At 31.3% G+C, this 13,643-nt stretch overlaps 1 protein-coding gene across 2 annotated transcripts in view; it reads left to right on the forward strand.

Annotated features, from left to right (window-relative positions):
- LOC101237013 (SUN domain-containing protein 2) overlaps positions 1-5,984 on the forward strand; it is a 19,872-nt gene extending 13,888 nt beyond the window's left edge. For both annotated transcript variants that reach the window (XM_065800951.1, XM_065800952.1), the window contains 2 exons: positions 4,319-4,390; positions 4,727-5,984. In XM_065800951.1, the coding sequence (XP_065657023.1) occupies positions 4,319-4,390; positions 4,727-5,476 (822 nt within the window). In that variant the 3' untranslated portion in view covers positions 5,477-5,984. The remainder of the gene's footprint in view (positions 1-4,318; positions 4,391-4,726) is intronic.
- Positions 5,985-13,643: the final 7,659 nt, after the last annotated feature.

A 13,643-nucleotide genomic window follows, 5' to 3' on the forward strand; every position in this document is an offset into this window, starting at 1 on the left:
AAAAATTGTCTTACCATAAGGCATATATATATATATATATATATATATATATATATATATATATATATATATATATATATATATATATATATATATATATATATATATATATATATATATATATATGCTTTATGGTAAGACAATTTTTTTTGCATAGTTAAATCCCCTAATAGTGCGCCGACCTTAAAGAAATTTAGCGTAAACATCGCCATATGTAGGCATTTTTTCGCAAAACAAACATTCTGTTGTAAAGTATAAAAAATGGTCTTCATTTTCTGAATTTGGGCGGTGCACAAATATGGTTGGCGCTGTCAAAAATAGTCTAGAATAGCCCCTGATATATATTAAGGGGTTAATAGATTCTATCTGTTAAAGGATAAACAGATTTATCTGTTGACCAGCCTCGCACCTCTTCTTCATCTATTAGGCTGGCGCAGATGTATTTTTAATACATTGTTTCCAGTTTAGGATGTTGAATGCTGGATCTTCTTGACTTAATGCATGGGTTTTGCTTGTGTCTCTGTTTTTATGACTAGGCAACTCATTCTATTATCTCCTAATGAGGGTACAGCTTTAAAACTCAGTTTTATGGTTCTGAGGTCGGCTGGTAGTCAGGTTTCCTGAACTCTGTGGTAATTCTCAGAGAGGCTGATTCCATCAACAGCTGAAAAATATCAAAGTATTAACAGGCCATGTTGCGCATGGATGGTGTCCCTGTTTTTACATTTGGTGTGCATTGCCTCAGCCACATTTGGAGCCCTTTGTTACAGCTTAGGGTTTATTAAAAGTAATGTGGCAATTGCTTGGGCTATTAAACAGTGTTCTGAGTACTATCTATGCTTTGAGTCAAGTTCTTCAACAAATTTAAAAATGAGTAAAGTACTAATAATTATAAAACACAAAAAACCATCATCATCACCAAGTTCACTAAACCTATCATTCACTAATATTCGTGGTCTTCGAAGTAACTTTTCTTCTGTTGAGTCTTTTCTCTTGCAAAGTTCACAAGACCTACTTGCTCTTGTGAGACTAATTTAAGTTCAGTTGTCTCGTCTTACAATCTTAGTGTTGATGGTTATCTTCCTTTAATTCGTAAAGACTCCAGTAGTCACATGCTTGGCCTGGGCATATACATTCGTAAGAATTCACCCATTTGTCGTGAAACTAGTTTTGAATCCACAGACTATTCTTTCATGTGCTCTCCTTTAGCACCACTTCACTCTATTGCCTTTCTCTTTGTTCTATATTGCTCTCCTTCATCTCAAGACTGCACTCTTTTTGATGTTATTTCTGATCATATTGACCGAGCCCTCTCTCTTTATCCATCAGCCTATATTGTTGTTGTCGGTGACTTTAATGCTTGACACACTGAATGGCTTGGCTCTAATGTCAGTGATTCTGCAGGCATTAAAGCCCACAACTTTTCTCAATCCCTAACTCAAATAGTCAACTTTCCAACTTGCTTTCCAGACAACCCAAATCATTTACCTTCTCTACTTGACTTATTTCTTTTTTCTGATCCTAGTCAGTGCTCAGTTTCTCCACATTCACCCTTAGGTGCTTCTGATCACAGTTTGATCTCTCTAAAACTAATATCTCATTCTTCTTCATCACCTGAATCCCCCTATTATCGAACCTCTTACAACTACAGTAAAGCTGACTGGGTTTCTTTCCGTGATTTTCTTCGTGATGGCCCTTGGGTAGAAATCTTTCGTCTTCATGTCAACAAATGTGCTTCTTACATAACTTCTTGGATTCAGGCTGGCATGGAATCTTTTATTCCCTCTCGACGATTCCAGGTCAAGCCTCGCTCTCCTCCATGGTTTTCTTCACACTGTGCTGCTGCGATTGCCAATCGAAACCGTTACTTTCATATTTATCAGCAAAACAATTATCCAGAAAACAGACGTTTGTTTATTACTGCTAGAAACAACTGTAAAAAGGTTTTGTCTAACACCAAAACCCGCTATTCTCAGGTCATGAAATCTCATATCTCATCTCAAAAATTAGGCTCTCGTGACTTCTGGAGAATCTTTAATAATATCAATAATAAGGGCAAATCTATAATTCCACCTCTCTTGTATGGTTCAGACTTTGTCACCTCACGTAAAGACAAAGCTGAATTGTTTGCTAAAAACTTTTCATCAATATCATCTCTTGATTCCACTCTTCTACAGCTTGTGGCCCAGACAACATACCTGTTATTATCTTGCAGAAGTGTTCTCTGAAGCTGTCGTAAATACTCTCAAAACTATTCAACAAGTGCTTATCAGAGTCTTGTTTTCTAGCCAGCTGGAAAGCGGCATCTGTTATCCCTATCTTCAAAAATTCTGGAGAGCGATTTGTCTAACTACCGCCCCATTAGTCTTCTTCCTATCATAAGCAAGGTTTTTGAATCTTTAATTATCAAACACTTAATCTCTCATCTTGAATCATAAATAACCGATAGGTTATCTCATGCATTAGATAAAGGTGGAGAGGTTAAGGGCATTGCTCTTGACATTCTAAAAGCTTTTGATAAAGTTTTTCTTCTCCATAAGCTTTCTTCTTATGGTGTATCTGGCAACATCTATAAGATTATTGAATTCTTCTTTTCCAATGGTAGTATAAAAGTTGTCCTTGATGGACAGCACTCTTCTTCTTATTCTATAACTTCAGGGGTTCCTCAAGGTTCCATCCTTGGCCCTATACTCTTTTTAATTTACATTAATGATTTTCCAGATATTCTCACATCTAAGGTGGCATTGTTTGCTGATGATACTACCATTCATTCTTGTCATAATAAGAAGCCAACACTCTCTGATTGCTTGGAGGGGCATTTGAGCTTGAAAAGGATCTCACTTCTGCTACAGCATGAGGCTCATAGTGGCTGGTGAACTTCAATACAGATAAAACTCAATTTTTTTCAGCCAATCGTTATCGCAATAATTTAGATTTTCCTATATTTATGAACGATAATGTACTCAATGAGTCATCCACTTTTCATCTTCTAGGATTAACTCTTCTGATCTTTCTTGGAAACCATATATCAAATCAGTTGCAAAATTAGCATCTGCTAAGGTTGCATCACTTTATCAAGCTCGACACTTTCTTTTTTCGGGTTCTATTATCTATCTCTATAAATCTCAAATCTGGCCTTGTATGGTTATATACTGTTGCCATATCTGGGGCGGGTCTTCTAATGATGCCTTTTCTCTTTTAGACAAGGTGCAAAAGCGCATTGTAAACATAGTTGGAGGTTGGCTCTTGCAGCCAACCTCCAACCATTATCACATTGTCGAAATGTTGCTTTTCTTTTTTTTTTCTATAAATACTATAATGGACACTGCACTAAAGAGCTAGCGTCTCTTGTGTCATTTACTAAAATTCATTCTCGTGTTACTTGTCATTCAATCAAGTCTCATCCTTTTTCTGTGACTGTTTCTAAGTGCTCCAAAAACTCTTATTCATCAAGTTTTTTTCCTTGAACATGAGTTCTTTGGAATTTGCTTTCTTCATCTTGCTTTCCTGATTCATATAATTTGCAATCCTTCAAGTCGTCTGTCAATCATTATCTTGCTCTACAATCTTCATCTTTTCTCTTCCAGTAACTTTAATTAGTGGTTGCTTGCACCCTTGTTGGAAGCGAAGATATTTAAATATTACTGTGCAAAGCCAAGTAAACAGTATATATAAATGTATATATATATATATTATATATATATATATATATATATATATATATATATATATATATATATATATATATATATATACATTTATATATACTGTTTACTTGGCTTTGCACAGTACTTTTTATTTGTTAATCATTTTGATTTTTATTAATATGATTAATATTTATTAATCATTTTGAGTTAATTTTTTGTTCAATTAGCCTTTATTAATTTGCATGTCTCAATCAAAATCCTTTTTTTTTTTAATAAACTGCTCCCTTAATTTCAGTGAAGGGATAGAGTATTTTTTTTTAAATGATCAAATATTATTCCTTGAAAATTTTTTTTTCTTTTAAAATAAAGACCTTTAATTTAAATGCAGATAATTATAAATACATCATGTACTATATGAGTTTATTATAATTATATTATAAAATAATATATCCAAAGTTTTTCATGGTATTTATTAACAGTAATTTATTTCAACCAAATACTTTTAGATTTGCAAATAAGTTATAATATATTCTTGGCATAATTTATTTGCTAAAATTAAATAAACTTTTTACAGTTTGAAAAAATTTATAAGCTGTTCCTAATTTTTATATTTGTTTGTAAATTATTTGTGAAGTTCTATTTTATTGATGTTTATTTATCTTTGTTTGTAGATGTTATCTGAATTAAAGAAAGAAAACTTTGATTTAAAGTTAAGGCTCTACATGACTCAGAAGAACAGTGAAGTAAGTTTTAAATTTCATTAATTTTCTGCATGACTCTGAAAAATGTAATTTTTTTTTTAATTACTTTCAACTTTTCTTTTACCTTTAATGCAATGTAACAAGTTAACATGTCATATCAATATAAAAGCAACTATATATATATATATATATATATATATATATATATATATATATATATATATATATATATATATATATATATATATATATATATATATATATATATATATATATATATATATATATATATATATATATATATATATACATATATATATATATATATATATGTATGTATGTATGTATGTATATATATTGTAAACATTATTTTCTTAGTCGGCTGAAGGAAAGGTTTCTGAGTATGAGCAACAACTTGCAGCACTTTTAAGCAGTCTTGAGGAACAACATCAAGTTGCAGAAAAGCAAAACCAAGAATTGCGTGAATCGCGTACTCGTGAAAAGGAACTGTTGATTAGGCAAAAACGACTTGAAGAGCGATGCAAAGAACAAACCGAACAAATTCACAACTTATCTGTCAGCCTCTCCAAATTTTCGGCTAGTATGAACGACATTACAGGACCGTTTCATCATAGCACTCCAATGCGAAAAACAAATTCTGGTCACTTTCAAATCCAAACCTCCAAAGACGATAGCAGTATGGATTTAGAATATTCTGGCGAAAAGCAGTTTTCGTCTTTGATAAACATTTCCCATGTAGCACCTATGACTCATGATAAAAATTCCCCGAATTTTGGAAATGATAGCCATACAAATGGTCATAATGGTGATTTCAACACAACTGTCCCAATTACTAAGAATTATTATTCCAATAATTATGAAGGTCGTCATAATCGAACTGAAGGTTATGACAATGTTGGTGTTGTGAAACCGAACAATGCAAGGACTGAGGTTACAGTTGAGTTTCCTGAACATTCAAAAGCTCCTTTAGTGATACCAAAGAAAAAGAAAGGAATCATGAGAGTGTTTAAACTATGTGTTGGAAAATCTGGCCAGCCAATCTCTCGTGACGAATCCATGTATATAAAAAGAGAACCTGCTAAAGTTACAATGACCACAACTAATTAATTAATATAGTATGTAAAAATGCTTTTTGATATACGAAAAAAAAGTGATCTTTAAAAATTTAAGCTTTCGGTGAAAAAGAAATAAAAAAAACACTTGTACATGCAAAACAATAAACTCAAGAATATCTTACAATTAGAGGTTTTTAATAAAAGAATCTGGTGCCATTTGGTACAAGTACTTTATTTTTTTATATCAAGACTCGAGAAAATATTTTAAAAATTCACAAATTTGAAAATTAATTATAGTTTAAATTTGAATATTTATTTTTTGTGTATTTGGTTTTGGTTATAAACTGTAAATAAGGATTTTTTTTGTTTTTTTAATAAATATTTTTAATAAATATTTTAAAATTAAAGTATAAATTTTATGTATATTTTGATTCTATTTTATTATCTGTTTTATAATTCTCTTTACTATTGATGTATATATTTAAGTAAGAATATGTTAAGGGTTATTTTTTATTATTTTAGATAAAACTTTTTAATTCTTTGATTCAAAACCAAAATCTTTCATATTAATTTAGTTTTGCAGCTCTATATACATCTATCTTTTGATAATGTTTTTCTTTTATTGACGTATTATGTTAACGTATATTCTTTATGACGCCTGTTTATTTATTATATATATATATATTTTTTTTTTTTTTCAAAAAGTATATTAATTTGACTTTGATAAAATACTCTTATAAAATATTTTTCTGTCTCAATCGTTATTCCAATATTTAAATTTCCGGTTGTTTGAAAAGGCAATGTTAATTTTAAAATATCAATCCATTTTTAAAAACTTTTTTCTGATCCATTTTTTGTGATGATATCGTGGCTACCTTCTAAATTAAATCTCATGTAATAAAATAAATCATAATGCCCCAATGTCATAAAATAAATCCTAATGTCATAAAATAAATACATCTCAATGTAATGTATTTAAATTAAATTTCTTCTTAAGCAAAGTTTTGAAACAGTGAAAGTCATTCTAATTCTGAGTCTTTCCCTCCACTATTATCAAAAGAATACAGCAAAAACATATAATTCCTTGACCAGTTTTGTAGAGGTACTCAAACGCTTAACTAATTTTTAAATTCAAGTTTTTTATCGTTTGACAAATTGTTGCGGTTAATATTTGCGCAAAATTGCCCATTTTCAATTAGACGAGCTCGTTTTACTACCATATCTTTTCTTATAAAATTACAGTGTTCTTTGTTTGGCGAAATAACTACTTTTCCACTTCGATTTTCCTTAATTTTTTGATCAGGTAGATTTTGAATTCAACATCTTCAATTATCACAACAGAGAGTGACATTTTTTTATGAATTTTTTTACAAAAGTTCAACAACGTTGAATTAAACGAGGTTGTAATCATTTAACGTTGTTAAATGATGATAATCTCGCTCTTTGTTTAGCGGCGTAAACAACTCTTTACAGCGGATGCATGATACAGCGGTAATAAGTAATTTTATTGATGTTATTTCTGACACAAAATTTGATTTTTCTTTCGCTCTTACATTCTTTAGGCGAACATATTTCAAACAAAATGTTTTTGACTCATATTACTTTTTCAGGAAATTGACTGAGAATTTTTCAAGGTTTTTTTAGCAATTATTATGCCAATTATTATGCACAAAAATCTTTGGCCACCTTTTGCCAATCAGTTACTATATTGGATGTGTTAAGTTCCACTGTTGGACTGTTGCCATGTAATAATTCTAATTTTGAATTGCTCGATTTAAATAATATATGTCACACTTTTGAAATCAGAAATCTTTTTTTTTTTTTGAAGATGTTACCTTGTGACATTTTTTCAATTAATTGAGACAAAAGATTTCGCATCTTTTATCTCAATTATTGCAGATCTTGAAGAAGTTCTCTTGTTTGGTTCATCTTTTTTTTTTCCGCTCAATAAATATTAACCACAAATAATGCTTCAAGAAAGCAAAAAGAAAAAGCAATATTGAACAGTTAAAAGAGACAAGTATTTTTAAGAAAACATACATAAGTGATATACTTTTTCCGGACAATAGGCTCTTTTTCAAAAGAGTGTTTTATGCTTTGTAGCCAAATTTATTTCGTTCTTTGTATTGTAAATACGGAACAATTATTTTAAAGCTCATCAAAATAAAAGGTATCAAAGCATTCCCTTTTACTTTGATTATAAACAAATTTAGTAGGCCCATCTTCTATCCAAGTATTCCACACGCGTTCCAATTTATTAACAACACAAATCATTATAATAGTACCATTAGCAGTTCCAACAAAAAATAAACTTGTTGAGGTGGAGGAGGTGTTTTTTATACACATATTAGATGTTGAGGAGGTGTTTTAGAGGTGTTTAAAATTCTGAGTACAAAGTGCTTTCTTTATAAGTTTATTTTTTGACATTACTCTATCATCAGGAACATCACTCAAGTTTTTCTCATCATACTTAATGATGCAGTCAGATAAGAAATTTAGATTTTTTTCAAGATTATTAAGAAAGTTATCAGTTATATCAGATGAATTTTTGCTCTGCTTGTTGCAATATTACATTCGTGTTTGACGTAAAATTATTATTATGTTTTAAAAACCTAATCTTGTTTAGGAAGATTATTTTTTAGAAAATCTACTTTCCTCCCGATTTTATTTAAATAACGGTCTTATCACAGAGAACCGCAGAAAAGAATTTAACCAGAAATTTAACGCCACCTTCCTCACCAATTTTGTTTATTCAACAAGATCCGACTCCTAACATCGAATCTCGTGTTTCGAGATTTGGTTTCGGATCTTTCGGAGCCAGAACTCTAACCACTGCGCTACGGCTACTCATTTATCATTAAATTGAAATCTTATAATTCTTTGAAGCATCAATAAAGGCAAGTATTTTACTTTGCGCTAAATAAACAGCTTTTTGAAAACTTTTTAACAATATACATCTATAACAAACTCCTCGTGATTCTGCTGGTAACCTCAACAAAGCAGGACGTATATTCGAAAAGCAAACGCAACCAAGTACTGAAACTGTTCGTAATACAAAGCAACAAAATCAAAGAAATTACCAAAACCAGATAGCCACTAGTCAATTTATATCTCCAACCAACCACATCACAAAACAACCAAGAATTGACCTGTCATCTTTCGCTACTCAACATACTCATATAATCAACACAATGGCTGAAAAATTCCCGACGAACTCATCATCAAATAGCCACACATGTCAACTTCATCTGACTCGCCAAAAACAAAAACTACAGCAACTAATACTACGAACAGCTGGAACAACTTATCTACTAGACAAATAATCCTTGCTCACTTAATAGCCAAAAAATTGACGAATTAAAAGCTAAAATCACCTCAACAAACATCGTACTTTAATCAAACATAACATTGATCACTGAAAATTGTTCACTAACAAATCCGACGCGAAAATAGAAGGCTATCGACAATAAAAACAAAACTAGTAAAAAAGGAATGGTCATCTACTTAAAAGAAAACCTCAATGGTTTTTACACCAATATTGACCAACTTAATAGCACCACCATCGAGCAGGCCTGGATCAAATTAAAATTTCACGACTAATAAATCCTTCCGGGCTGTATCTATCGCCCTCAAAACCTAAACGACTCTACACTCAATAATATAACAAGCCACAAACAAATGCAATTTACTTAAATGCTCAACCTTACTCGGGTATGGCGAAATTACCTTTAACAACACTACGTATTCAAACGTCAACGTTGGAGATGGTATAGCAAAAGTTACCCACTCAAACATCTAGAAAAGCAAAAAACACACGACCGCATTCATTAACTCAAATCAAACAAAAACAAACCCTAAAGTAATCTGTAACACAATAAATGATTTTTTTCTATCAGTCTTCAAAACCAAGCCAAAAGTACCTCTGCCGATATTCAATCCTTGCACCACTAGCATACACCAATCGAGCACATTTGCATCATACAAATATTCAAGAGAAAAGCTTTCGTATCTGATCAAAATCAAATTAATCAGATTCACCTACACGTTTTCAATAACTCTGCGGCAAGCTTTGCTACTCTACTCAGCATCATATTCTCTGAATTGCTTGAGACCGGCAAAGTACCATCTCAATAGAAAAAAGCTGAAATCACTCCCATCTTCAAAAAAGGCTGCAAGTTGAACGCTTCTCACCATGAACGCATTAAAACTAATCAACACGAATTCCGAAAAGGAAAAAATTTAAAACGTGTAACTCTTGGTAATAACAAACTAGAATGGGAAAATCTCCTGCGGTATGCCACAAGGACCTATTCTTGTACCACTCCTATTTCTCATCTACATAAATGATCTACCAGACAAAATATTTCAAAATTTCACCATATTTAAATGTATGCAGACAACTGTAATACAATTGGGGTTATCAAATTGAACGAAAATACCATAAAACTCAAAGACAATGTCAACGAAGCAGTGAAGTGGTCACACACATGGCTCATGTCTTTTAATGTAGATAAGAGCAATTTCATGCACACAGGTCCCAACAGTAATAAAAAATTTACTGCAATCTACACAATAAACGACAATGTTGGTCAACTACAATAGCTACCGTGCACAATTGTTGCGCTTATCAAATCGTCATAAACGTAAATCGATTGGATTGGCTGCTTATATAAAACAATTAATGTCCCCCATGGGAATACGTATAAATAGTATGCTTATCAAAGCCTCGCTCTCTTGGAGAAACCTATCAAGCAACAACTGACTCGAACAACTCTTCTACTACTAGCTGTGATCTACAATATCTCCTTTGTGTTTATCACATATTTGCATACACTTATTAATTATAATAAATTGAACTCGTTTTAAAATACGACTCCTACGTAAAACAACAACTATGTCTCAAAGTGATCTAGGCGTTTAGATAAAAAATGACTTAAAAGTTAGTAAACAAGTATTCACTTGGCATGCTTAAGAGTGCTTTTCGAGGCCGTAGTCTTGTTCTATGGCACAGATTGTATATTTCATACGTTCGCCCACAATTTGAATTTGCAGCACAAGCCTAGATACTGTGTTGAACTTGCTCGAGTCTGGCTATATCTTGAGCTGGATATGGTCACTATATCCAGCTCAAAATATAGTCAGACTCGAGCTAGTTTAACACGCAGCCACAAAACACATTTCTACCATAAAGCACTTACCCTACACTCAGCGTCTATCAAGATTAAGTCTGACAACGCGAACCAAACGACGGGCAAGAACATTTCTTAATGAGCAAAACAAAATTAACAGCTGTATCGACAAACTTAATTTCGCTGTCCCACAGCGTCAACCAAACTCAACGTCATTAAAGTACAATTTTTGAGCTTGCAGACACACCAAACAATTTAAAGCACGACTTGTTCAAAACTGCGTGGAAAAAAATAATTTCTTCACTAACCGTGGGTCAAACTATGGAACACTTAACCCAAAATGTGGTAAAATTAAAAAATATAACTTCAAACATGAAGTATTTTTATTATTATTATAGCATTTAACGGTAATTTGAAAGCTATTTTTATTTGAAAGCTAGACTGTATTTTCATTATTGAGCTGCTCATATTGCTCATATGAGCTTATCATTAATTTGTAAATTTTATTGATTATAAATAAATTAAAGCTATACATATACAGTATGTGTCAAAATTGTCACCATGTTTGAACAAAAAAATATTTTATATATATTTTAATAGAAAAGCTGTGAAGAAAAATGAAACTTTAGTTTTATTGATTAAATTTAATACTTAGCTAACTGAAAATATTGCTTTTTATTAAATCTAGAGGATATTGAATTTTTATTAAATATTTTTATGTGAAGAGCTAATGGTGACAATTTTGTCGGAAATGAAAGCAAATAAAATATTGTAGTAAATTAATATCGAGTGTATCCTCCCTTATATTTAATTACAGCCTAAATTCTTTCAGGAACCCTAGCAACCAATTTGCGGCATTCCTCGGGTGTAATTGAGTACCAAACCTCTTGTACACGAGCCCAAAGTTCATCCTTATTCTTAGGGGGAGAAGGAAAGTTGTAGACCCGTTGTTTAACTATTGCCCATAAATTATCGAGTGGGTTAAGATCAGGGCTTTGTACTGGCCAGTCAACGACTTTCAATTTCTTCTCGTGAAGGAATTTAATGGTCTTATCAGCCTTATGCTTGGGGTTGTTGTCTTGCATAAACATCGTGTTGCGTACAGTTCTGCCCCATTTTCAAAGGAGCTTGAAATATCCGACCATAAGGATAATTCACCGCACTGAAACATCCTCAAAACAAACGTTTTCCTCCGCCATATATAACGGTTGGTGTAAAATCTCGAGCACTTAATGGTGAATTACGCTTTCTCCAAGTATATCTTTTACCATCTGATCCAAACATATTAGTTTTACTTTCATCTGTTCAAATCTAATCATAAAAGTCATCAAAAGTCATGTGTGCACGAAGTTTAGCATAGTTTAAACGAGCTTGGCGGTGACAACTAACAATGGCTTCTTGATCTTTCTTCTGGATCGAAAACCAATTCTTTTGAGCTCTCTATTGACTGTCCGTACTGAAGAATGAGTCCCATAGCTGTTATTCATTAAATTAGTAACATCCTTTGCAGTTTTAGACTCTCCAGAAGCAATTAAACGAGCAATTGTTCTTTGGTCTCTTGGTGTAAACATTTTCTTTCGACCACTTTTAGGCTTATTTATTTCTAAATTATTGCGCAATTTGATTTTTTATATGAGATTATGAGACTTTCCCAACTCAGCAGCAATTTCACAATAAGATTGTCCGGATTTAAGCCTTTCCACAATATTTTTTTCTAGTTCAAGATTTATTTTCCTCATGATGATAATAACAATACTTTTTTTATGTTTTGTAAACAAAATCAAACTTTAAATGATATTTAATCGTTAAAAATCTGTGAAAAATTGATAACTCAATCATTTTAGTCATAAGGCTATTAATTTATGTCGTATGCCTAATTAACTGTGGACAAATATGTTAATTGCTTTCATTCGCGACAAAATTGTCACCATTAGCTTTTCACATGAAAATTAAAAAAAAAATTCAATATCTTCTAAATTTAACAAAAAGCAATATTTTTAGTTAGCTCAGTCTTAAATTTAATTAATAAAACTAAAATTCCATTTTTCTTCACAGCTTTTCTGTTAAAATATATATAAAATATTTTTTTGTTCAAACATGGTGACAATTTTGGCACATACTGTATGTATATATATATATATATATATATATATATATATATATATATATATATATATATATATATATATATATATATATAAAATAAAACTTTAAATAAAATGGCAAAAAGTTATATACATATAACTTTTCGCCACTTTGAAACACTAATGATTGAACACTACAGGAGAGACAAAAACTCAAACATATACAAACATCTCCATGCTAACAATGATTGTTTTAATAATTATGATGACTGTCAGTGGCGCCAATTCAGCAAAAATTTAGGGAGGACAAATTTGTGAAAACAAGTTGACTTCCTCCTCCTCCATAACAAAATCATGACATTGAGCAGAACAATTCAAGTCCTACGTAAACTGCTTTTTTTATTTTTTCAATTAATAACAGATTAAAGATTAAAACATTAAAAAATTACGAAAGTTTGATTGCAACAATGGGTAACGACGTTGGCGCATTTTGGCAAAGTAATTTATTAAATCGTCAAGGTCTAACGATTTAACTAATTTAGGTTTAACAGCCATTAGCAGTAAAAAATTTAGTCTCTCGTTACCACAAGTTGTTCTGAGAAAATTTTTCAAACGTTTCAAAACTAAGAAATGACGTTCATTTGATGCTGTGGTAACAGGTAATGTCAGCACAATTTTTAAATAATTTTAACACTTCTGAATAAGCATTTGGCAATTTCTGATGTAAATAAAAAATATCAACAACTTTTCCTTCAGTCTGAAAACATATCTCCTGGAAAAATTTAGCAGCTAATACTTGCGATTGGAAAACAACTTCATCAAAATGACTTAAATATAATTTTGCTAGTGTTTCACATTTGTCAACATCCAAATTGTATTTCTGATTGTGATGGTCAAATGCTTGAATTGCATTAAAAAGTAACTCATTTTGCATAAAATGCCTATCGAATTCTGCAACAAATATATCCATAATGCCATAATATAATCTTTTTAATTTCTCGGAAAA

The sequence above is a fragment of the Hydra vulgaris genome, chromosome 07 (assembly GCF_038396675.1).
Source record: "Hydra vulgaris chromosome 07, alternate assembly HydraT2T_AEP".
Lineage (NCBI taxonomy): Eukaryota > Metazoa > Cnidaria > Hydrozoa > Anthoathecata > Hydridae > Hydra > Hydra vulgaris.